The sequence below is a fragment of the Osmerus eperlanus genome, chromosome 1 (genome assembly GCF_963692335.1).
Source record: "Osmerus eperlanus chromosome 1, fOsmEpe2.1, whole genome shotgun sequence".
In the NCBI taxonomy this organism is placed as follows: Eukaryota; Metazoa; Chordata; class Actinopteri; order Osmeriformes; family Osmeridae; genus Osmerus; species Osmerus eperlanus.
In genome coordinates, this window is record NC_085018.1 from 9492173 (window position 1) to 9519377 (window position 27205).

General features: G+C 42.4%; 1 protein-coding gene across 3 annotated transcripts; it reads left to right on the plus strand.

The window, feature by feature from the left end:
* quo (quattro) lies at window positions 1–27205 on the plus strand. Of its 3 annotated transcripts, none has more exons than XM_062458042.1 (24): window positions 1–295; window positions 8896–9093; window positions 9725–11240; window positions 12651–12857; window positions 13236–13359; window positions 14171–14264; window positions 14878–14964; window positions 15336–15452; window positions 16226–16324; window positions 16439–16587; window positions 16948–17086; window positions 17515–17637; window positions 18345–18542; window positions 19119–20095; window positions 20423–20672; window positions 21284–21373; window positions 22011–22235; window positions 22890–23060; window positions 23866–24043; window positions 24642–24758; window positions 25081–25347; window positions 25879–26117; window positions 26238–26290; window positions 26489–27205. In XM_062458042.1, the coding sequence occupies exons 1-23, from the start codon at window positions 293–295 to the stop codon at window positions 26274–26276; spliced, it is 5607 nt and encodes a 1868-aa protein (XP_062314026.1). In that variant the 5' UTR covers window positions 1–292; the 3' UTR covers window positions 26277–26290; window positions 26489–27205. The 3 variants fall into 3 exon arrangements, with proteins under 3 accessions (XP_062314026.1, XP_062314018.1, XP_062314030.1); XM_062458034.1 differs by having other exon boundaries at window positions 26238–26286; XM_062458046.1 differs by having other exon boundaries at window positions 18348–18542; window positions 26238–26286.

Consider the following 27205-nt stretch of genomic DNA (forward strand, 5'->3'; position numbering starts at 1 on the left):
GTAGTGAGAGAAGCAGCAGGAAGCTTGACAAAACTCTCCTGAGCTCAACTCGGCACAAACTTTCAGAAAGTGGCCCAAGAATGGGAACTACCACATCTCCTACCATAACCCTCCTTCTGAACCCTCTGTCATTTGGACGTGCGCTCACTGGTGGCAGGAACTTGGACGTTAACTGAGAGAGCATGGGAAGAAAACTTTTCCTTCTGTAAATTCGAGGGAATTTAGCCTGACAGGATAACAAGGATTAACATGACCAAGCTTTTGGCAGGGTAGAAGAGAAGCGCCAGGAAAGATGGTAAATGTACTTTTGGTGACTTTTGAGTTGTGGTTGTTGTGAGGTATTGTTCTGTGGATGACATTTCAGCCAGGTCTGGGATTTAAAGTACTCCCCTAAACAAACTGCATGTCTGGACAAGCAGTAGTGTTGAATGTGGCTTCATCAGTTAGCCATGAATTAAATGTGTTCTAAAAGTGTATTTTGATTTAAAATACATTACAGTATCTCCAAAAAGTTGGGAATCTGTAGAACCAGCTGACATTAGCAAGGCACCAGCTACAGTGTTTGGAAGTTTATAAGGCGACAGTACTGGGTTGTATGGTGTGGTAAAAGTAAGTAAAAGTGGAAAATATGATTTTCTTGTGGACATCTTTTTAGTTTCACAACATTTTACTGTCCATACACAAGGTAATGCATTGTTTAGAGCCCACGTTCAGTTTTTCAACACAACATCCCATGACACTCAAGGATTCCAATCATATTTTGCCAAAGAGAGAAGCTGCAGCACTGTCTTTTGTTTTGTTGGCAACATGGCAGCCTTTTGATTAGAATTGAATTCATGTGGATTTCACACATTCTTGGGCAAGTGGGGGTGTTTTTCTGTACATATACTACGACTGAGTGCTCCACAGCTCAGTGAGCTGTTCACTAAATGTTTTACACTCACAAAGATCTTTAAATTTGGAGGCACTAATTCTGCTCACAATGGTAGCTAGTTACATGGAAGTGTTTTTGAAGGATCTCCAACTTTTATTGAGACGTTTTTTGTTGTGGTTGGAGTCATAAAATGTTGTTGAGGAGACTGTTGAAACAAGTTCATATAATATCTGCAGAGTGAAATCCTTCTCATTTAATCCGCCTCATTGGCTGCACTTCAGGTTGGATGGGCACCCCAGGCTAAACTCTACCATGAGAGACCTGTGGTTTCCACCACAGAATTTCTGATACCAAGCATGTTCAATCTGTGATACATGATTTTTCTTTTGTTTTGTGTTGTTCCTTAACTTTAGCTTTTAACTTCAAATTGTGTTGATTTGTTGCTTACATTTACTGTCCAGGCATAGACACACTGCTAACAGGTGTTACTCCTCAAGCCTTCCCTGGGATGTTGTTTTCAATAGCTGCTTTGTTCTTACAGTATGACGGACGTTATCTTCGAATCCCACCCCCTGATCTAAAGTTGTTATCCTATCTGTCCAAATTATTAGATTACTCTACGGTTGGTAGCCTGATTTCAGTTTTGAAGCAAAAAAACCTTCAATTGCTGGATAGTAAGCCATTATGTGTACTGGTTACCTATTTTACTGTAGGTATGAATAGCACAACATTGACTCAAGTCATTGATTCCCAAACTTTCAGTTTTTGAATTAACAAAGGACAATTTAAGGCACTTCAGTGCTTGTGTTTAACTTGACATGGTGTAGCAGAACGAATCATCGACCATTCAATGCAATAGGTTCAATCTCAAACTCAATGACAGACCTGTTCACAGGGGGCTAAAACTGTTGTAAAAAATAATAAAACATGCACTGTTTGATACTATCCAGATGTTGCTTGGCCAGCGGACATGTTGACTGTGATTTGTCCGGCGGGGCTACAGCTGTAACTCTCTAAACAGCCATGTGCGAGTCATCCACATCCTGATGAGCAGTTAATGAAGAGTCCTCCCAATCTCTTTACAATACCAGCGTCTGTGTACCGTTTTGGCAACCAGATAACGCTTCTACACCCACTGCTGTGCTCAGCGAGTTAGCAGGATTCCCATGTTTCTATCTGGTTGCTGTGTAAATACCAGTATCTTACACGTGGGTGTGATTTTCGTAAAATACTGGATTATTACAGACATCTGCAGACTGAGATGTTTTTGAAGATGAATACACCTCAGACTTGGATGGGAGTGAGAGTTCTGGTTTCATAACAGTGGTGTATTTATTGTTGGAGTGTTTGTTGTCTTTGGATCACAAAAGTGGAATGAACTTGAGAGAGTTTCTGTAATGTCTTTTTAAAAACAGAAAAATTGTATTATTGGCAGCATTTCAGTGCCCATGTGGCTCTTACATTTTCCAGAATTGAAATTCGGAAAAAAAGAAGAATTATTGTGAATATTGTCCAGAGATGGGTGATTTCCTTGTACCAAGGATTTTTTTTAATTTTTTATCTGAAATCTGAGGCTGCCAGACATGTAAATGAGGGGGCCTAGGCCTCCCCGGGCCCCCTCGTGGCTACGCTACTGGTATGTAGGTACTATGATATATTTTTCACCAAACAAAAATCTGTGTGGTTTTTGGTTTCCGTCAAAGTCTTTTTTCAGAGTATTTGACATTTCTCAGACGAAATGTAAAAGCCAACATGTCACCTTCAGCTTGTATACTTGGTTAAGGGTTAAGTGAAAGCCTTGGAATTGTCAACTTTCAGTTGAACTTTTACATTCACATTCCACCGTATCCTGTCTCGTCGTGTTGTGTGATTCTACAGCTGTTTATGCCACATGCGCTCCACAACCCCTCTTCTGTTTGGAGCTGTGTACTTGTTTTGCCTCCAGAAGAACTTCGCAGCTACAGCCAAGGGAGAGCAACAACTGTCAATTCCAGTCACAATAAATTCCACTGGTATCTTCACTTCCCAGCTTTTACAAACATGAAACCATTAAACTCATCCTACAGTATTCTATGAGTTGAGTATTACTTAGCCTATTTAACCTGTTGACCACGACATCGCTAGCTATTACTTACTTCTGCCTCCCCCCCCCCTAAGGAAACTATAACAAAACACACACATATTTTGAAATAATTTCCAAATGTTCTGCCAAGGAAGCAAGCTGTAGGAAGTGAGTTGGAGAGAGATGCTGAAATGAGATTGTTGTGCTTTGTGGGTCGTCAGTATTCAGCTTTTGGAAGCATACAAAGAGAGGGAAAAGAAATTTGGATGATAAATATATTTACCTAAAAGCTGCCTGCTTGGGATGGGTGGGTGGAGGGGGAGGTGCTGGTGGTGGTGGGGGGGGGGGGGGGGGGTTGCCAGGTTGGGTGTTTTACAGCTCCGTCTTGATAATGCCATAGCAATGGGCATTGTGCTCTTGGCAAAAATGGGCCCAATCTGAATAGTCAAATGTCAATATCCTCATTTAAGGCTTTAATGATGGTTTTAATAATTGCATTCTTGGTGTATCATTTATAATTTTCTTTTTATCAACTTTGATCGAGTGTTTTCAGATATCTTTACATCAATAGGATGTATACATTATAAACCATATACAAAATAAAAGTCATTTAAAGTATTTTATTTTTCCACCAAATGGTGTTTGTGGTATATATGCCAGGACACAGATGTAACAGACAACCACAAGTCCATCTTTTCTTCATACAAATGTGACAGTGATGGTTTATGGAGCCATTTTATTACACTCAACTCGTTGTTCCTGAAGTTGTTGCATAAATAACTGGCATATTTCTCACTGACAAAATGTCTTCAGTACAGTATTAACATGTTTTTTAAGCTTCAGCAGTTCCTACCAAGATTGAAACTGTGTGGTAAATTTACAACTGTGTACTGTAGTTATTGTATGTTTGTCATTTACTCTATGGTAACCATCTGAACATTCTCCATAACTTATAGCATTAGACTGTGCTGTGCTGTGTGTATAGTTAGCCAGATGCCTCTCCATTCATGAAATCAAAATCAAATTAAATGAGGAATTCGGCCTTAATGCAGACCCCTTCTTTGTTTTTAAGCTCCAATCTCAGCTCACTCACGAAGACCTGCATTTAATTCTTACTTACTTTACTGACTTACTTTCAACCAAGGCAACTCAACACCAGAAACCAGATACAGTGTTTACATGGCCTCTTAACTTCACTAACACAGTCTGAGTTATACAGGGCCATTAAAACCCATAGCACATGAGTTTGACCAAATCCACTTGCAGTAAGCATGCGCATACTAGTACAAGCCAAAAGGACGCACAGATAAATGAACCAATGCAGAGGCTTTGTCTTGGGGACCATTTTTATTGGGCGGGTAGTGTTGGAGAGGATTTAACATGGCTTAGTTCAATTGTGTGCCCCTTTGCTAAAGGCCCGAGCAGAGTTTTACAAGGGTGTCCCAGACAAAGACAGTACTGTCCCACCAAGCAACAGAGACTGCTGCTCCTGAAGAAAGAGGGGAAGAAGGGGGGAGTAAAAGGGAAGGCGCGAGAAAGTGTGGGAACAGGGAATATATATATTGTTGTCACACTAAGGGTCTGGAAATACTTTTTTACCTGAAATAATTAACCTTTGCATTTACCCCCCAAAAAGGTATTTCATTATAAAAAGAATCAAACCTCTTGAATGAACTATGACGACACAGATCATTTCATGAATTCAAATGTTCTGTCCTCAAGCTTCCATTACCTGAAATGACTTAATGTAAATGTGACCCAATCATTTGTCTACTGCGCCTTCCTCTGACAGGATATCTGATATGAGTGTTTTGGGGAAAGACGTGTTGTCTGCCCCACTCTGTCCACACAGACAAAACTATGTGGTGGTGTCCTCAGGTTGCTGACGCGACGTCTGCATGAGGCTTTTACTTGTCGGCTTGGACAAATGACTCACCACAGTTTACTACTCGGTCACTGCTGACTCTCTCTTTCTATGAACTCTCAGAACCTACACTTCTACTCTCAGGTAAAATACTGGAGACATGTTGGGCTCTTTGGCCCAAAGGGGATATTGACCCTGCATTCTTCAACTCTAATTGAAGAAAAGATTTGAACAAGTTTGAAAAGACACATCTGTACAGCCTCTACGCTTGTCATTACACAAAGAGAACTGGCAATGACAATCCCATAATAATCCCATCTGTAATTATCTTGCTCATTTAAGCCATTGACCTTGCTGCCGCTGGTGCCTTTTAAAATGTCAGTCATCGGGCAGCGCCACATCCACCTGACAGTTTGTTTAAATCCACAAGAGGCCTCCTTTGTTCACCAGTACCCAAGGCAATATAGAACCAAGAGAGAATAAGAGAAAAGACTATAATTAACTCCTTAGTGTTCATTGCAGTGAAAATGGCCAAGGGACATCTTTTGGCCAGACGGGACAAAGACCAAAACCATTATGACAGATGCCACAGACCAGTCACCTCCATGTCAGTCCATGTCAAACAATAACCTTTGTTAACGACTGAGGGCTTTTCGGAGGCAAAGCGCTTGTTGAATAGGGTCGAACCCCCTGGCTGCTCAGGACAATAGCTGAGCCAAGGGAAACCCCCTGTCCCACACCGCAGGCTTGCTTGAGTGGGCAGGCAGGGTGGGCGGCAGGGAAATGGGCCTGTCAGCTGGACACGGGCCCTAGTTCTACTGTGTATGTAAAGCAAGATAATTCCTCTGGGTTCAAGATTGGTTGAACCCTTCCTACTGGATCTCTGTAAATGGAAAATGAGTTCTGGTGTTATTTGCCCCTGCTTTAATGCAAGGAAATGGGTGCGTGTTAAATTGATATGGTTGAGTGCAGTAATATGTTGTCAAGAGGATGTAGGAAGATGATGGTGTCTTTAGATTATAATGGGAGTTGGCCGAAGAAATGTAAACCCGAAAACCTTTCAGTGGAGAGGGAAGTCATTCATGAAAAGCAGGCAAATTACAAAATGTAGTCTGGTGAAAGCCGTTCCACAACAACGCGTTGCTGGTGGTCAGAGGCCGAAAGAGCCTCTATCTACATCCATCAGAGACGGTTTCTTGATGGCAAAATACAATGTTTGCCATCAAACACAAACATGTTCTCTCCGGGAAGGAGCCAGTGCTGACCTGCACATGGCCCTGGCCTGCTTTGCAATGCTGTCTGGCAGTCTGTCAAAAGAAATGGGATCCAAAAAGGACTCACCACGCTTGCCTCCATCCCACACCACTCACTCCACTTGGCCAGCGAGACAGTCTGAACTGGGTCCAGCTGTGCAGCTATGTTTACTGTATCTCGAGGGGATCTCTTACTCATGAGGCTGTGGCCAGCCAAGCCACCCATGAGGAAGTTCGGGTCAGGGTAAGAGGTCAGAGTTAAACCGTGCTGCCTTTTAGAAAGAGAACTTTTACCAGTGAGAACATTAGGTAGTATGTCAAGCATGAGATTAGCTGGCCTGACCTGACCAATTCAATTGAGTTTTAGAGCCTATATGAGTGTGCCAAACATGCTCTTCATTTTACAATAATTTGATTGTAGAAAGAAGACTTTGCCATGTTTGCGAAATGTATATTCATCTAAACCTCAATCCAAATGAAGCTTTCAGACAGGGGAAATGTAATAACATTTGAGTAATGTTTTTTCAAAATGAAATATGGCCTTAGGTCTATATCAAAAAGTATCTCAAATGACATACAGTAAAGCACACTCCTAAATGACTACTTATCCCACTCATTCACAGCTGTGATGAGGTAACATGTGAAGTTCAGCAACCAAGGTATTTCTCCTCTTCCTAAGCTATTGTGACAGATGTGCACAATTAGCAAAGGGAAGCATTCTTTTCTGCTGAGGACATGTAATCTCTCCAACCGACACAAAGATTCAGGGTAATTAGTCAATATCGACAGTTAGGTTGTTCAACCCTAATGGCATTGCTTTATTTTTTGTGCACCATTATCCTGTTGACATAGCTTAGACTACATTTTTAAGCAGCCGTTATTCATCAAGGAGGCTAAGGTTAATCCACATTGGCATGCTGTACAGGTAATGGACAACTCAATTGACCTTTGAGAAAGCTCTATTTCAAGTTTAAAGGACAAGAAGATTATCCTAGTATCTTTCATGTAGCTAATTACAGCTGGTAAATAATCCACATGTAACATGTAAAACCTACCACCCCCTAGGCCTACAACTAATGCTAATGCTGTTCCATTATGCTATGGTCTCAAATTGCACAGAACACCTAGTGGGTCACATTAGCACAGGTTAGCAAAACATACTGTATGTTAGCATACATTTCTGTGTGAGGTCTTTGAGTCTGTCTGCGGTTTGTTTATCCTTGAAAAGTCTGTGGCCTTAGAGAGGCCAGAGGAGCTAAATAAGGAAACGGCTAAAAACAGTTACTTGGGGGTCAGAGATCAACAGCACAGGGAACTGTGAACCAACGTTGATGCTAAGTATGCTTCCAATGCATCCAGGTAAAAAGATTTACTTGATACTATCAAGTATTAGATCAGCCCCAAGCTGTTAACTTTGTGTGCACGGTATCAGCGTACACAGAAAACATATAGTTCTGAACCATAGGGTCCAAAGCTGCATTCACAGGCCCAATAATAGGTCTTATATCATGAACTGAAGGGGAAAAGTGATTTTCATTAGTTTGTATTCTTGTGCAGTTGTACAGCTTACTAACTCCATAAACAATACTGTATCTCTCTTCAGGACTTGAGTCTCTCTTCAGGCTTTTGATGGCACTTCTTGAGAAAATACAAGGAAACACATTTACGTTTATGCTTTCATCCAAAATGACAAAAGTGCATATAGTCAGTGCAGTAGATAACCCAGGACAATAAGCTTTCAGACCAGGGCAAAAACATAGTAAATACCACACCGCTGAAAGCAAATACAGTAACGTTCAGAAGTGTGCTGTATATAGTTCCAGGGTATTAGTCCCCTAGATTAGTTTAAAGAGGGAAATTTCACATTAGTCTCATTTCTCTTAAAGCTGTGACTATGTAAAACAGATGTGTGTGAGTAGTCAACAGTACCGCCACGTGTGACGCCAGTGCACAACGGTATCCTTTTACGCAGATCTGCCGACTACAGGGACGTTTCTTTGTTCTCCTTCTCACACTTGTCCGTTTGAATCAGGTCAGAACTTGACCCTTGCCTGCTTGAAGTGTACCAGCTTAAATTAGGTGTATCTTGGACGCACATGAAACAAGCACTTCCAGACTTGCAGAAGACTCCAGTTAATCATAACCAGACATGCCAAAGAGGGTTTAGATCAGTGCATTCTTAAATAAAACCTTTCTTTTAAAAAATACCTGTTTATTATTTTGCGTCACGTACTTTTGGCAAATAGATTAATATATTTAATCTAATTAAATGACGGAATTTTTTTTTCTGGGGGCAGCTTTTTTGTCTGAAAAGGGTTATCTAAACTGAATATGAATTTTTAACTTGAGTCTACAGTGACCCAGTATTCCACTCACACTGTACTTCAAATTTCAATGTATCTTGGGTTGAAGAATGCTGACACTGAAACGATATTACTTTGAGTTCCACTGAGATAGGGGTAAAGGCCAAGGAAAATATCTGTCCTGTGGATTCACTTTTGCCAAGTATTTATCTTTTTAAATGTTCCCTGTTTCTGTAGACGTTGCTCAAATAAAGCGTTGCTGTCAACGCTAGTGAAAGTCAAAATGGACACTCAGAGAATTGACTCACACGTACACATAGATACATCTTAATCTGTGCAAATTCTGGATTTTTTTAAACTGCATTAAAAATAAATGAGGAAGGAGTTTAGGTTTGGAAGACATTGCTTAACAGAACATGTGAACCATTTATAGTAACCATGAAACAATGTGTAAGAACAATTTTTTATTCATCATGTCACTTACAATAACTTTATTTTGAGGAATTACTATTGTCTACTATCTTTCCATTGGAATACAGAACCCAGAATCCTTGGACTCCACCATCCAGAGTGCCCTGTCGGCCCTTTTCCCACCCTTTGAGGCCACAGCACCCACTGTCCTCAGCCAGCTGTTTCGCACCATCGAGGAGCGTTACCAGGGCGATGCACTGCAGTGCCTGCTGGACTTTCTGATCCCGGCCAAACACCTCCTTGAGAGCGTGCAGCAGGCGGCATGTGTGAGTAGACACACGCATCCTCCCTCTCTTTTACTCTCACAAACACACGTACACACACAAATAAACACGTGAAAAAAAATCCAAAGTATATTCTAACACACGTCGATATCCACAAAAAACACAGTTGGATGTTCAAAGAGCGATATATAGTAGGACTAACAGAAACATCACATAGCCCTTTGAGCAGCACAAGGCGCCAAATGGCAGTGACATTCAAGACTGACGACGCAATTTGCATTTTAGGTCACACAATGTAGAATGAGCTGTTTTGTTTCTCAAATTCAAATGTCTCTTAGCCAGACAGGCAAGTAAGCTGACAGGTAATTAGTAAAATGTTATCTTTTTAAAAGAAAAAAAGGAGCTCTTCAAAATCCATGGTGAGGGTTAGGGTTGCTATCACAGGGTTGCCATCACAGGCTAGCTCGAGAAAGGTAATTTCAGACCAATCTATGGATCCATTTCCTTTTCTTTATTTTTTTCAAGCCTGTCCCCTTCTCATATCACATGTGAAAACTCTGTGGAAAAGTGTCTGGTATTGGGATTCAAGACCTACTGTAACTTGGATCTCAATTATACTGTCTTTTTTAGAATGACATTCTTCTGAATGTCGTCTTCCTTGTCGTCCTCCCAGGCTGCCTACTCTGATGTACTGTTCCGCTGTGAAGGGTGGCCCCTGTGTCTCCACGACAGGACTGTAATTCAGCTTGCTCCCCTCAACCCCCTTCTACTGCGACCAGGAGATTTCTACCTCCAGGTGGAGCCATTCGGGGACCAGGCTGCCCGCATCGTCCTCAAGAGCCTCCTGGAGGAAGGCTGTCGGGAGGTGGAGGAGACCCCCATCCCCGAGACCTCTTACCCCTGCATCTTCACAGAGGACTGGCTGAGGGAGGTCAACGATGGCCGTCACAGTACCCCACTGTCTCGCTGTCTGCTGTCTACAGAGCAGGGGGTGGTGAAGGTACCGTGGGTGCAAGTAGCTGTTCCGGAGTTTTTGGACAAACCCAAGACCATGCCGACCACACCACCAGTTATTCGGGAATCTCCACTCAATGCAAAGATGTCAGCCTCGGATGCTTCCACCCTGGCCTTTAAAACCATCCCAGCTAGGGATGGAATATCTGTATCCTTACGGCTTATGGAAGGTACCTCCAAGCACATTGGCATGGGCCAAAATAAACCCACCCCCAAAGTACGCTCCAAACCACTAATCAAACCCGTGGGCTGGGTTTCTCCCAATACCTGGGACAGCCGGAACTTCCGCGAAATAGAGGGGGATTATGTAGATCTGATCGATTTTGCCAAGGAAAAAGAGACTTTGGCAAAACTGGAGAGGAATACAAAGCCCACAACCCCTCTGTTCAAACCAGTCAGGCCCCCTCCCCCTGTTCCAGTAGGCCACAGCATCCCCTGTGGACGAACTCTCAGGTTTTCAGCAGAGCCTTGTAGTCCATGCAGTCAAAGAAAGTTGGGGCAAGAAGCTGGTGGCCAGGATATAAAGTGCAGGTACAGGGACTCCTACCTGGCAGCTTTGCTTAACCCTGTTCCCTTTGAAAGAGGAAGTGTAGACTTGTTGTCTGCTTTGGAGGAGATTAGTCCTTCTGAGGGGGAGGATGAAGGCAAAGGGCATTCAGTAGGCCCATGTCGGGAGCAAGGTGACTTCTGTAACTACGACAAAGAGTCTCTTGGACATTGTCTCGTGGAATCTCAGAGTCTTCACCACAAGACACCAGAAGCAGGTTGCCAACCAGAAAAAAGTATGAAGGAATCTCTGGTACTGGTACACAAACAGAACCATGGGGGACAACAGAACTGTCGAGTAAACCGCTCATTGTACCAAGCAGAACTTAAAACCACCTTATCTCCAGCACCTCCTCAGACTAATTTAGGTGCTAGCGAAGCGGGCTCCAAGCCACGTTGGAGTGTGGAAGTGATGAAACCCACAGGCAAAAACAAGGCCAAACCCAGGTCGCTGTCTTCTGTATCAGAAACGCCCAAAGGGAATCCTCTGGTCCACAAACTAAACAATCGGAGCCACAGTGACATCTGCCCTGAGTTGATCCCCAGCGTCCATGTACTGCAATGTAAGAAAGGCCCAGGCTTCCGCCTGATTTCCCCAAAGCTGGAGAGACGTCAGTCCCCTAAGAAAGGTTAGTGTGCACGATGCTCTCTGTGTTGTATACAATGTGCACAGTGTCAAATGCGTCATAAACTTTCAAATGGTTCTTAGTGGCTTGGAGATTCTGTTAGCTCGTGACATTCTTTCGCCGGTCCTGAATAATGACCAAAATGTTATTGCCAGACAGTTTTTATTGTGTTTTTCATTTGTTTCTTTGCACAGTTCTGAGGCTTGTTTATTACTCCCACACAGTGTCATCATGCACAGTATGTACTGTTGTTATATGTCAGTCCAGCCAACTCCCTTGCTTGGGATGTGCATTCATGATCATTTCAAAGGGCCATTGAACCCAACTCTGTATAAAAAGGGAGATTTATACTCGACCTTGACTCCTCTAGCTGAAGGGAGTGTGCAGCGACACAGGTCAACAGGTCGCCATGAGCTTTTTAGAACCACGGGTCAGGGGGCAAAGATCAGGCTTAAACATGAGATTGCTTCTCAGGGGATTGCTTATCCACTGTCTGGCCTGCCATGTAGAATGGATTCATTCACATCATGACAAGCGGCGAGAAAGAATGAAGACATAGCATGCAGCGCTTAACTTGAAGTTTTGAGCTTGCGGAGGAAACACGCCATTCCTGTAAAGTAAAGAGACAAGGGGCCAGGGAGTAAGGAGAGAACTCTCCTTCCCAGTCCCCTCCCTATGTCCCCTTACACCCTTGTAAGAGCACTCTACAGGTCAGTCTGAAGACATGCTTGTCATGGGCTGTTAGACTGGGGAGGAGAGGGAAAACAGACAAGCCTTTGTTGGCTTTAAACGAGAAGCCAATTAGAATGTTCAAAATCAAAGACAGGCTTACCAGGCCTCAAAGTGTTTGTTTCAGAGAGCAAGTCAGATGTTTAAAGCTACTCATATCTCAGCTGTGGCGGTTAGGTTCATGTTCGTATGAAAGGGAACTATTTCGAGTAATGGCTGCATTAGTTTGAATTGTTTCCAGAATTGAAAGGTCATAGTCACTGGACAGGACGTTCACTCTCTCATTAGCTACAGTGAAGAAATTAATATGAATTCTGTAATGTATTTTAATGGGAAACCTTTCAACCAAACAAAACCTTTCAATGAAAACCACTTGTTGGAGCTGTAGCTCCTGACCAATAGAGAGATATCTGGGTCACAACGATTAAGCACAACTTGGTTGCATGGAGCTTGAGATACAGGAGCACAGTTTTTAGGTGCTACCGCCAGTGAAAAATACGTGAAAAATAAGACAATGTTGTTGATCATTGTTCAATCTCTCTGGTGAGTGAGTTCTTGCTAGGTGAACATTGAGTACCATGAAAACAGGCATTTCAAAAATAGAGGTCAGGATTAGGATTCATCAAGGGTTTATCTCCCAGATGTCCACTGTCAAAACTCAGCCAACTTTCTTTTCATCTCTAGACTCCCTGCTTGGCAAAGCTGAACCACAGACCCCTTCAACCACTGGTGGCCTTGAGACAAAAATGCAGAGCCCAAAGACTGACAACTCCTCGGCACCAATCCATCCTCCCTCTTACCCCTCTGGTGCATCGCCCTCTCCCTTCACCCTGGAATCCTGTTATAGAGGCATCAGTGATCTGCTTCAACTAGGCTTTACCAGCCTACCAGGTACAGCACTGTCATGTATTGGTAGAACCTAATGTCAATGATCACCTTGGTGATCGTTTGGTCAACTTACTGAATCAAAATGCAGAAGTAGTGCCAGGTTATTTCCTTGTAACAGTAGAAATGTGTTTGTTGTGTATTCACGCACAGTAATTCATTAAACATTTATAAAAACATTTAAATGAACTTAAATGTGATTTAATTGTTGCCTAAAGATAAGGGACAAGCTTAATCTCAAAGTATAATGATTTGAGTGGATACTACCCTTCACCACCACATTATTGCACATGACTGGGCCATGTATTTTATTATTGCACATTCTCATAAAGTCAGAGAAAGTGTGATCTCTGCTCATTTCTACATACCCCCTAACCCCCCTAGGAAGCAGGGACAAGACAGGCAGGGCAGTGGTGGAAGTCCATGGAGACCGCACTGGCTGGTCATCTCAACTAGTTTCAGCCCCAGAGGTCTGCAAACTCCTACTCTACCTCCACTCAATTCCCAGGTAAAGCATGCTACATTTTTGGACTGGATTATTAGTTTATTTATTCACCACAAGGGGGCAGTGAAACTCAGGTACTTGCTGGAGGACAGGAGGAACCTGGTTTCAGAGTGTTTACCACCTTTTAATTTGACGCTTCTCTTGCATTTCAAGCAAAAGCATGAAGACAATTACTCCTCTTCAATCCTCTATGACCTGTCATCAAATATCCTCAACAGATTATGTATTGCAGTTTTTAAACATGATTTATTGTCAACCTCTAGCAATTATTAATCATTTGTTTCCCATTTACGACCGCTATACAACGATCTATACAAAACTCTGGGACTGGGACCAGTACCTATATAAGAGCAGCCACATCTTTATATACTGAATAGTGTAACCTATATAGACTCCGATAGATGTTTGCTCAGTTTGTCATGGACAGGTTTTCAGGGTGACAGCTCGTTAAACATGTTGGCCTTCTTGTGCCCCTGCTTGAGAGACATTCTAACTACAGTGACAATAACATAGCCTGCTGCCAGACTGTCTGCCCATTGTCTGGTATGCAAGCATGGCTTCCAAATGATTGGCAGGCAATGTCTTATTTAGAGCATCTCTCTCACACACACACATACACACACACACACACACACACTCACAATTGTGTGTGTGTGTGTGTGTGTTTGCATTTGTGTGTCCATCCACACAAGTGAGCAACCGGCGAGGTCGTCAAAAAGCACTCAAATGACACCCTTCTTCAGCAAACATGCTGCTTCATTGATACAAGCACGTCTTAATGTGCTTCAACAAGATTCCCTGTATTTCTCGCCAGGAAGGAGGTACGAGACCTGGGAATGACACTGGTAATTGATGCCAGAAAGAAGCCTCCTCCCTCCGTTCTCTACAAAGCTCTGCTGATGGTCCAGGTTAGAAAAACAAGGCTCACAATGCCAACTGTCAAACAATAAACCAACTGTCAAGATTCTTAGATAAAATATTGAGTGTCACATAGGTCAAAGGGACAAGTCAAAGGGATGATTAGTTTTCAGAAAATGTGAACGCAGTAGGTGGTGTCAAGCCATTCACGTTCCTGCATTGTGCGTGATCTTGCAATCCACCAGGGTGCGCTATTAAGCAAGTCAATACAGGATGTTTAGCACACCAGAATGTTTAGCTTCGACGCCTCTTCTGGCTTTAAGCAGGAGGAGCAGGCCCTCTATGATCGAACTCCCGTCCACACTCATTGAAATATTTCACCATTTTCCATTCGACTTTGTTTTACCCTGACAGGCTAGGTTTTCCTAGCTTTTTCCCTTTTATCAAAATAATATATTCAAAGGTTTCAATAATGTAAAAGCGGATACAGAAAGAGGTCAGAACAAGGTCAAAAGGTGTTGAGAGGTTCCAAACACAAAGTACTTGAATTTGGGCTCAAATAAAGACGGTACTGCGTTATGACAGTCTTTGGGGATTTACAACCGTGAGTGATCTCAGAGATGCATGTTAAACATGTTGCTTTCTGTTGGTGAACTTCTCTAGGAGCAGGCTTTGCATGCGGTCCACAGTGCACTGCTGCTGGTGGACAAAGACACCTCACCACGGCCTGAGAGACACCCGGGACTGCAGGTCAGGGTTTTTTTTTATTTACTTCACTCCTTACAGATGCTATTAGAAGTGAAAGAAAAAGGTCATTATTTTGAAATAGATACAGAGTCAGTTGGTCAACATTGTGGACCCATGCTATACATTTTGGTTCTTGAATGCAGCAATAGTTAAGATCACTACAGTGACAAGCAGGGCAACAGAAACTTTTGACTTTTGAGAGACAATCTACCGTGTCACAAACTATTTTCAAATGATGATTTGAGATTAGATATAGGTATGCCAATTTCAAGTTCCTGTGTATTGTATTAACTGCTATTTTTTTTAACCCTCTTAACTTTAACCACTCTCCCCATTTTTCCCTACACACACACATACTCATGTTGTCCATCAAGATGGACATAGTGACCTCTCTAAAGGCCCTGAGTAAGACTGTTGAGGTACAGCAGCTGACCCCTGACCTAGGAGGAACCTTCCCCTACAGCCATTCTGATTGGCTACAGTTTCATCAGGTATTTAATCTTCATAATTGGTGTTTTTTGCAACTTCTCTTTTCACTTAATGACACTTGTGTGTCATTAAATGACCCTGAATGCGAAATACACCTCACACATAGAGTACTATGAAGAGTTTCTTAGGCAATTTGACAGGGGTTTATTTTTCTGTGGAACTCTCCCTCCATCCATCCATTCATGCTGAGCATCAGAGACCGATTAACGATGACTCAATGATTACTTATGTCAAGTGCATCATTCCTGTGACGTGTTGCAGCCTAAGACCTGGGCTTGGTATGATAGGTGTGGCAGGGCAGTCTAGCAGCAATACTTAATGACCGTGCTTGAAATGAAAGTACATTTACATTTAGTCATTTAGCAGACGCTCTTATCCAGAGCGACTTACAGTAAGTACAGGGACATTCTCCCCCGAGGCAAGTAGGGTGAAGTGCCTTGCCCAAGGACACAACGTCATTTGACACGGCCGGGAATCGAACTGGCAACCTTCAGATTACTATCCCGCTTCCCTAACCGCTCAGCCACCTGACTCCCTAGTAATGCATTATACTGTATTCATCAATAAGTGGGTCAACCCAATGGATAGGTAACAGCGGGACAATAATGTAGTCTGTGATCTGTGTACACTACATGCATTGGTTTGATGGTAATGATGCAAATAGCTTTTCTTCACTTAGATATAATGTATAAGTCACTACCAAGAGGTTTAGTATGAGAAGGTCTAGTTTTCTTTTGCCTTTTTTAATGCTAAAGTTTACATTCTTGTGTTTCAGAAACAGGTTTCCTTCTTGTCGGATTTGCAAGGTGCAGCTTGTTTGCTCCAGAAAGCCATAAATAAGATTGAAGACCACAAAACAATGGACACTGCCCAGGTATGTTTCCTTTGAAACACAAACTTGTGGTCGTAGCATCATGCTCCAGTAATACATCACCATATTATCTCTGTCAAAGTTACATTTGATCAAAGTTTTTATTTAAACTCACAGGATGTGCAGCAGTGTATACAGGAGCAGAAAACTTCGATGAAAGAGGTCCTAGAGGATGCCCGATTGGTTGCTTTACAGCGAGAAGGCGGATCTATTCTAGCAAAAATGAGGAGGGAGGAGTTTCGATTCCCCCAATCAGAAGACTATAGGTTTGTCTTTTATTGTACTGGTTTGATATTCCAACATTGCACTTTTCCAAAGGCTTGCTGTTCCAGTCCTGACCTGTAGGTGACAATAACACCACTGTGAAGCCAATGTGAAGATGACTGCATTCAAGCGACTCAAATAGTACACATTTGATTCAAACTAAATGTGCTGACCAACAATTTGAGGAGAGAACTGAAGAACACAATTTCAAAAAGTGTAGACGCATATTTGACGTTTGCATTCACTATGTGTAATGCTAATGCTAATAGGCCAATCCTCCCTCTTAATATATGACTTAATGCTAACTTAATGCTATGTCATTTTAACATATTCAATGCAAAATCTATGTGACCCTCTCACAGGGATGCCATTGAGTCTGCGACAGTGCTGTACAACCAAGTAGAGGAGAGAGTCCACACCCTGGTAATGAGGTCCAACCAGTCCATGCAGCACCTGGACCTGCTGTCCAGACTTAGAGACTCGGAAGGCAAACTGAACATGGTACGTTGAGAACTGACCATCCCTGAACTTCTGAATGGAGGACTTGACAGTCCCATTTGGCAAAAGATTTGCCAGCAATACATGTATGGAAGTTGATTGCAGTGTATTGATAATGGTATAATGCCTTATCCTTTGTTGCCAACCATGTGTATTATTTGGATTTGGGTGATGTGATCTTCAACAAACCATGTTAAAATGACTGTCGGTTTATGGCTGTACAAGCAACACACTACAAGCAGAGTAAAAGAAAATAAGGTTTGATTAAAAAAAAAATCTTTGCAGAGAGAACCTTACCATATACCTCCTGCAATTATTTTACATGAGAGGTTCTAGATTTGAAGGTTGTTATTCTCTCTTTCCTGTCTTGGTCAGACATATCACAAGCTCAAACATGACACAGCATGTGCCTATCCCTCTGCACCTTTCAGGCCAAGGTGTGGTTCGACAAAGAAGGAGAGCAGTGGCTGAAGGAATTCAACTCCACAGACAGTGACCTGAAGAGCATGAACAAGGCCCTACAACATGCCGAGTCTTTCCTTTCACAGGCAAAGGTAAAACCCATACAGTGGCGAAACTCTGCTATCAACTTTGGGGGGGGGCATTTTCTCAAGAGCAATTCCGGAAGGGGACACCAAAATTACTGCTGTAACACATAGCACATAAAAAATTATTGTGTCCATAATCAGCAAAGCGCTTTCATTGCGTATTATTCATATTATTGAAATTACATAGTTATGTTTACAGTGATTTATTGGGGGGGACAAATCATATTTTTACCAGGGTGGGGGGGGGGTTGTGTCCCCCCTGTCGCCCCCGGGATTTCCGCCTATGGTCCCATATACACCATCTGATTGCATCTGAGATTTGATTACACCATTTGAATGTGCTTGGCATGTTTTGATATTGAACTCACAAATATATATATATTTTTTTTATAAAATATGTTATTGTTACCTTACAATGACATTGTGGTGATGACTTTGATAGTGTGAAGAAAACCCTTTGGAGAAACGTTAAAATAATCGGATATCTCCTTGATTATTATTATCAGACTACTGTTATTTGCTGTCAATGTTTATCACAATAGGTTTTCATGGTACATTCAATTCTTTCAAAACATTTCCACCACCTTTCCACAGTACTTGAAGGCATGTTCTGATAAAGTTGAATAATTTACGGATGGTTTTGAAAGAAGGAAAGAGTGGGCACTGGGAGGTGAATCATGTGAATAACATATTGTCTTTTACATTCATCAAAGGAGAAAAAACAGCAAGCCTTGACACTTGTGGAGGAGGCAGAGATGATTCTCGGCAGCGCTGACTCCAGCCCCGAAGCAGATGTATTTCGTACAGTGATTAACACCTTCAAATCCAATATGTCCGGGTTCATGTTGCAAGTGGAGCAAAAGCACGCAGAGCTGGAGAATTTGGCACAGTTGTATCGCTTTTGTGAGCAGGTGAGTTGAAAAGGTCCACTTTCCTTCACTTCCTTCTTTTATCCTTTATCCCATCTTGCTTTCCTATTCTGAACCTTTCATTATTGTTGTCATCCTTTTGTCTGTTTTACCTTTCTCCTATTCACCCCTTGACTTCTTTACAGCCAATACAGTTGGCCGTCAGCAAACACATACTTAGAGAAGACATTTGAGTTTGTGGCACCTCATTATGAATTGTGGAATAAAAACTCTAATTGTTCAAATTTGTCATCCCTTGATATGATGTAAGTGAATGAACTGACCTCAACTTTGACCCCTGGGCTCCTCTTCAGCTCCCAACCACCACATCCATGAATCCCTTTATCTGAAAAAAATCCACATCTCATTCCAATATACACCCACAACATGATTTCTGTCTGTCTATAATATTCTCTCTCTTTCTGTCTGCCTCTCAAAAATTCTCTCTCTCTTTGTCTGTCTCTCTTAATATTTGATCTCTGTCTGTCTGTCTGTCTGTCTAACATTCTCTCTGTTCTCGCCTTCTGTCCCTATGTTTCTCTCTCACTCACTCTCTCTTTCCCCACCTTGACTCCCCAGGCCACTGCCCTCGCCATGGAATGCAGACAGTATCTGGAGCTGTTAGAGACAGGGTGCCACTCCACTAAGGCATGGCCAAGTACGCTAAAGAACTACGAAGAGCAGTTCGTCAGGAAGTTTTCTCTCCAACACTTCCAGGCGGTAAAAGCCAAAGCGGTCCGCCCTGAGGGATCAAGGAGGATGAGTGTGTGGAATGTAGCCTGGTCGCAGATCCAAGAATCCAGGCTGCGTCTGGTGGAGAGGCTGGAGAGGGGGGACGTTGTTAAGACCCAGAAGCAGCAACCCACAGCTGGTTATCCTCAGGAGAGGGCTGGGGGGTCGGAGGGAGAGGAGACGGAGGGAAGGAGGGAGGAGGTTTGCCGCTCCCCCCGCACAGCGGTCCATGCCTCAAGGCTTTCAGAAGCAAGCAGAGACACAAGTCAAAGGGATAGTGAAAACCTTCCTTGCTTTAACCTCAATTTCAAACCTGATTCCCAAGGGAGCAAAGAAGCCCAAACACCTAAGTTGCCTAAATCACTCGGAAGTGAAGGGAATCTTGTGTCAGTTTCTCTCCAAAATGGCGGAAGTTGCCCGGAAAGAAAAGTGAGGAAAGTACGAGAGCACAGTAGCGAGGTGGATCTCAGGAGAGTGCATCCCAGTGGTTGGGGCGATCCTTTTCGATGGCATGAAGCCTTGGTGCGCTCTTTGAGCGAGGGGTCTTGCGTGACCACTGCTTCCTCTCCATTGTCGGAAAAACATGCCCATCGGCAGCTCAGAACACATTCACACGGACTCTGTCTTCCCCAACAACCTCACATCTTCCTTCAACCAAGTTTCTCGTGTTGCGAGTCAACTGGGATCACGGAGCAGGCCAGGGAAGGGACGGGTAGCTGCAGTGAAGGGACTTCAGTGTCCTCCCTGAAGCCTGTTCAAGACCAGTCCCAGTCAGTGCTACCCTTTTCTGGACCTGATACTGAGGAAAATGCCAGCAATGTTCTGTAAGTAATGGCCCCTTTCAGCAGTTATCAAAAAAGCAATACAAAATTATTATCTTGATATCGTTCCAGGAAATTCTAATACCAAATAGAAGTTGGTTAATTAATCATTCATTGATTATTTCATTCATTTGGAATGGTATCTAATTCCGAATTCCGTGCATTCATTTTTCAAGATAAACATTTCTCTAAAAGTGGGTGCCAAGTCAAAAAAAAAAAAACGTGTGTGTGTTAAGCACAAGTAATAGCAAATAAAAACAACTGTACATCTACCCAATCTTCTATTTTCTCTGTTTATTTTTTAAACTCCTTTATTTCCTGTTTGGGAAGGAAGTTGCAGAGGATCATGAAGGAGCTCCTGATGACAGAGAGGGAGTATGTGAGAGCGCTGGGCTACGTTCGAGAGCACTACTTCCCAGAGCTGGAGCGGGCTGACGTCCCCCAGGATCTTAGAGGCCAGAGGGGGATCATCTTCGGCAACCTGGAGAAGCTACACGACTTCCACCGACATCACTTCCTGAAGGAACTGGAGGGTTGTCTGAATGAGCCCTTCAGAGTAGGGCGCTGCTTTCTAAGACATGTGGGTTCCCTTAAAAGCATTTTTTGTTCAGTACTTCAATAATATTTGGGTGGTTGATCTTCATTCTGGAGGTCTGAATGCTCAGGGACTTTTGCATACAACTGTTGGCGGAAATTCCTAGAATATATTCACAAGACTTGTAATGTGATATATGCATCTTAATTCCAACCTATGTGAATGGAGTATATTCCATGTGAAGACACATGGTTTTCATAAAGCCTTGGAATTTTGAAGGAAATTCAAACTCGTCTCCCGTTTTCCTGCAACTGTATTACTCATAGGCCTTTGCTTTGAAATGGAAAGACATCTATCACATCACAGCTCAACAGTAATAAGATGCACATTGATTCAGAAATCGTTAGAATAGAATTTTGGTCTATTTAACAGGGTCAGTATGTAAAAATTTCTACATCTGGTTTTACAGGCTATAGGCAAAAAGAGAGGTATATTTTACACCTGCATGTACAGTACAAGGCTTTGTGGAAAGCACCAAGTGCCACCATATACATTTAGAGCGGGTTTTCAGGTGGATTTGTTGCCGATCAACTACAAAACACAAACATGACTACATGACTATAGACATGACTGTCTATATTTTGTTTCCTGTGTAGAGAGAGAGTTTTGGCTTGTATGCCCTCTACAGTAAAAACAAACCTCAGTCAGACAGCCTGCTCATCAGCCACGTCAACGGCTTCTTCAAGGTGAGAATCTCCCTCTGTTTCTCTTTCTCTCTCTCTCCCTCACCCTAACTACCTGCTCACTCCTTGGTCTCACTCCTGATTGAATCAACTCTCTTGACAGTCGATCTGTTCTTCAGTGTGTCTGTCTCTTATTGTCTGTCCGTCTGACTCTTCCCTCTGGCCTTCTGTCTCTCCTTTCTGTATCATGACTTCACCCCATCACAGTAACTTTTACTTACGGAATCAGAAATACTCAAAGATAACCTAAATGATACTGTATATCGTCATTATTACTCAACATATGCAATTTTGTGAATAGTGGCTCATTATAGCACACATTCTAAGGAAAATATTGATATCTATATTATTTTAAAGTAATTGTATTGGCTTATCACTAGTCCTAGAGCCATCTGTTTCCTGTTTATGTAAGTTACATTATTGGGGCCCACAAGTACAGAACAACACATTAGCTTTTACTTACTGTACGTGTGAATCTTCCCACCTTATAATTCACATGCATACAAATCAAAAATACTCTAATTAGAAATCCAATCTGACTTCAGAAGAACCTTCTTGTTTTCGTGTCTTTTAATACTGTATTGAATGTGTACCAACTTTCTCCACATCAAGCAATATATTGTCCAATTCTTGCCACCAGCAAAAACAGCTGCACTTAGGAGACAAGATGGACGTGTCCTCCTACCTGCTGAAGCCTGTGCAGCGGATCAGCAAGTACAGCCTGCTGCTCCAGGACATGGTGAGGGAGTGTGGCCTGCAGAGAGCGCGCGAGATGCCCGAAGTCCAAGCTGCCCTGGAGGTCATTCAGTTCCAGCTCCGCCACGGCAACAACCTGCTGGCCATGGATGACATTCAGGACTGTGATGTGAGTGAAGGGTTGAATAGAGGTTTTCTAAGGAATTGTACTGCATTACTGTAGATACAGGAATTGTATACCGGTACATGTTTTTTTTTTGCAAGTTTGCAGGAAACCATGTTCCTGAGAACTTGCTCAAGTTTTGGGAGAACACAATGTGGAAGCATATCTCTGTCTTGTGCAAACTTGAATTATTCTGTCAATTGGATTGTAGATTGAGGCGATACATGACAATTTGTTATGGAATGTTTGTGATAATTTTTTATATTATGTAATGTCTTATAAGAGTTTGTGTGACAGTTACTTGACAGTCAGTGTTAGGTTGTTGATTTAAATGCAATAATAAGATGCACAGTCTTTAGATATTTTACAGAACTATTCATTATCAGTGTTTTAATCTAACACATTTTCAAAGCTGTTGTCCAAAGTGAAAATATGCAGATTGCTAATTTATCTTAGTCAACCACAGAAATGACATTCTTACCCTGTAGAGGGTCAGAACACTAGTAGACTGGAGGTTATCAAGGTCAGATGAAGAATGCAAGTTGAGTTTGAATAAGAGCTCTAGTTCAAAGTTTGTTCCAGAATACATTTCAATCTGGGTTTTTGAAAGTGTATGCGAAAAAGGCAACCTGAGGCTTGGCCTTTCCTTTTCTCCTATAGGTCAACTTGAAGGAGCAGGGGCAGTTGATTCGCCAGGATGAGTTCCTGGTTTCCTTCAGGAAGAAGAAGTGTTTCCGCCACATATTCCTGTTCCAGGACCTCATTCTCTTCAGCAAGACCAAGAAGACAGACGTGGGAAATGACATGTACATATACAAACAGTCCTTCAAGGTACACCCATGAATAAATCCAAACATTACTTCTCCCAAGTGCACTGTGAGGGTGGTTCCATTGGGAAACATTGAACTTTGACTTCTATGAAGGGAAATGAATACAAAGTAGTGATATATATGCTTATTTACTGTATGCCATACATACAGTAGGGTCATTGCACACCTCCTGGTGTGTCATTAAAAGGAACCCAGGCCAGTGTTCACATACAGCTAAACAGTGGTCAAGGAAGTGGTCTGAAAGGGATGTTGTGATACTTATAATATATATTTACATTTACATTTAGTCATTTAGCAGACGCTCTTATCCAGAGCGACTTACAGTAAGTACAGGGACATTCCCCCGAGGCAAGTAGGGTGAAGTGCCTTGCCCAAGGACACAACGTCATCTGGCACGGCCGGGAATCGAACTGGCAACCTTCTGATTACAAGCCCGCTTCCCTAACCGCTCAGTCACCTGACTCCCCCTATATATACATAATATGGGCTGAAAAGGGAATGTGGTGAATATCTGTCAGTGTACGTACTGAAGTATTTACATTTTAGTCATTTAGCAGACGCTCTTCTCCAGAGCGACTTACAGTAAGTACAGGGACATTCACCCGAGGCAAGTAGGGTGAAGTGCCTTGCCCAAAGACACAACGTCATTTGGTTGGCATAGCCGGGAATCGAACTAACAACCTTCTGATTACTAGCCCGATTCCCTAACCACTCAGTCATATGATTCCCCTGTAGTATGTATCACTTCCTTCCTTATAACTTTTTGCACAATGCTAGATTTATAAATTTGATTTCTTCATCGACAGACCTCTGACATTGGAATGACTCACAATTCTGGGGACAGCGGTCTGTGTTTCGAGATCTGGTTCCGGAGGAGGAAGACCCAGGACACCTACAGCCTCCAGGCCAACAACAGGGAGGTCAAAGAGGCCTGGGCCAAGGACCTAGAGCGCATACTCTGGGAGCAGGCTGTACACAACAGAGGTCAGAGTTCATTGGAGGAATTCCTTGGCCAGACAATCAAATACCTCTGGATGCATGAGGAATCGATAGATAAATAATTGTTCCTAATTATGTTTACAATGGAATGGAAATGTGCCACGCACACAGTTTGCAGTGGTCTACATCCTTGTACAGCACCATTCAAGTTAGTAGGCTAGTCTTCCTGTACCTTGGGTTGTCACCTGTCCCAGTTTTTCCGGGACATGAATTGTCCCGTTTTTGTGAAAATGTGTTTCTAAATTTGAATTTCATAATTTCAAATATAACTTCATTTGGAATTTCCTTCTACTGCTATTCTAGTTTCTTCTTTTTCTTATGTTCATACATCCAATTTTGAGTGGTAGCCTAAAACATACTGAAGATTGGCCATGTGTATACTTTTACTAGATTGGTAGCAGGAATACGAAAGCTTACTTACCACCACCCCCGCCCACACACACACACACTAATCTAAGGTGGAAACCCTACCTTTACCAGATCCACACTCCAGAATTTCTGTTGTTGAAGTTATACAATTATTGCACAATTATTTGTGCAACTTTGTTTTGTTGATGGCCATATCATCCCTTTATATTTCCAGAGGTCCGTATGCAGGAAAGGGTATTCATGGGTATTGGGTGCAAGCCCTTCATGGATATCCAGCCGAGCGACGCTGCAATCAACAATAGGGCCGTCAACTCTGCTCTGATTGGACGAGGTAGGAATTTTTCCAGTTGAGTTATGCCCGATAGCATAAATGGAATTCAGTGAGCGTCTTATATCATTTCAACTTAATGTATACAAAATAATAAAATAGTTCTTGTTGTGAGACAATCGGGTCGTTTTATTTCAGATACGGCATATCAGATTATTCGTGGAGTTAAGGAAAGGGGGGGGGGTTGAATGCTGGCTTCAAGACAGCATGAGCCTCACTAAGAATTTGTACATACAAATTGTCAGGTTGTACTTGTGACTTACTTCTTTGTGTTTTCTTGTCTCATTCCATCTCTCTTTAACTTGATCTCATGCCGTCCTCCCAGAATCCAAGGCGTTGGTCTCCTCAGGGGCGGCTGGGTTGCAGGGCGGGTTTCCTGTTCAGCGTCCAGACTCGATTGGCTCGAGGAGCAGTACATCGTCTTCCGGCAGCCAGTCCTCTTCCTCCTCTGGGAGAGGGTCCCTGCCCTCCACTGGGTATCCGTGTGGGCCTGAACGGAGGGGTGTAGCGGGTCACGGAGGGTACTGGGTGCCCGCTGGTGTTCTGGAGGAAGATGACCAGGACCATGAAAGTGGGAGTCAAAACCTACTGAGTGAGTGCACTGTGAGGGCGGTTCCATTGGGAAACATTGAACTTTGACCTATACTATAAAGGGGATTGAATACAAATCTGTGTTTTGGGACACTACCTCATCACTGGCTACACCCCAATGTGCACAGACCTCACTGGGGATCATTGAGAATGCAGTTCATACTCATTGTTGGTTCTGTGTGGGGATGTACTGTAAAGACAACCTGTTTGGGTTAGGATATTTTAACTCTAACCCACATCAAATTAGATCAGAATGATGTTGCCAAGCAGATGATAGCATTTGCATAAGTATGTGACACTGTTAAGTAATGTAAAATATATTAGAAATGTTTTGAGGTAAGAATATCTTGCACGCCTTCACTTCTTTGTGGCCCATCAGAATCCCTCAATGATTAACTGTCACACTTCCCAGTTGATACTCCAAACATTGTGCATTCGAAATCATTGCCAAGAATCCCGAATAGTAATTCAACTGTGGACCAGACCATGGAATTCGCTGACTATATAACTGCACGTTTCCATGTTGTTCCAGTGGACAGCTCCGAGTCCTCCGGAGAGAGTGTCAGTGGCTTCAGCAGCTCTGGAGTCAGCTGCCACTCGACCCTGGAAGGTGAGGCTGACAACACCGTCACCGTGGAGGAAAAGATAGCCCACCGAACTGAAGACGCACCAGAACACCCTAAGACTAGTCCCACCAGGCCCACGTCAAAAAAACCTCCCCCGGTTGCTCCAAAACCACTGTTCATTTCCAAGGAGCTGACTTCCTGCAAGGTGTGGGTTCAACTTTAGACTCATTGTGACTAATAACCTGGGGTTGTGGGATGTGTTCTTGGATTGGGATCTAATGTTATTGCACATGTTTTGATGGAAATTACTGTCTCTCCCTCACAGGTTCAGAATGCAGTCATTGGAAAGTCCACTGAGGTTTAACCATTAGTTGGCAAGTATGGTTTTGATGTCATCTCACAATCTCTGCAATTTACTTTTTATACAAGCACATCTACTTAAGGAGGAAATGACCTAGAATTCAACATTATTGTTTCTGTGGGGAAAACATTTATTAACGACATTATTGGTATACAAGCATTGTTTAATTATTGTCAACACATTTTTAATTGCTCATGTTTTCCCACTTTTCTTAGATTTGGACCTTTCCAGTGAAAAGGATTCAAATGCAGTTTGGTGTGTTAAAACTTTAGAAAGAGGACTCTTTTAAAAGACTTTGATGTGCCTTTGCATTACAATGCCGACAGGTCCTCACAAGTCACCTTTGCGATTTTTTTTTTTTAATCATACCACTAAAATATCACATCAGGAAACATGTCAGTCTGTACTGTAACTCCTATGTATACTCATACTGTACTGCATTATGTTTGCATTGTCCTGGGCTTGTGTGAAACTTTGCATTGTTATGTCACGTTAGTATTCAATAATGCAATACGAAACAATATGAAACAAATACAATGCCATGAAATAATACAATATCATATGTACTGTCACAAAAAAATACATGCTTGTTACAGTTTGGACTCTTTTTTCAGTTTGGGCATGTAACCATCTTTTAATGCTAAACTCCTTCTAGTTGTTCCCTCAGTTGTATCTGAAGTAATCCATGTTACTATATGCAGTATATTCATGGTGATATAGACATTTTTGTATCTTATGTGTTGTTTCTCTGTTTGACGACATGACAATTGCTTTGATTAATGCTCAAGTCTGTGTTTCTATCTATTGACGTACACAATTTAGCACCCGATGACAAAACACTACATGGTCCTAATCTTTTCAATGTTACTGCATACAACAATGTCCTTCTTTGGAAGTGGAATGTAAAAATAAATATGTGATATTGTTTCTGA

Excerpts from the sequence above, each read along its gene's own strand:
- quo (XM_062458042.1), top strand. Across the intron at positions 23,061-23,865 it reads TATACAAACAGTCCTTCAAG|ACCTCTGACATTGGAATGAC; the intron begins GTACACCCATGA and ends CTTCATCGACAG. Across the intron at positions 26,118-26,237 it reads AGGAGCTGACTTCCTGCAAG|GTTCAGAATGCAGTCATTGG; the intron begins GTGTGGGTTCAA and ends TCTCCCTCACAG.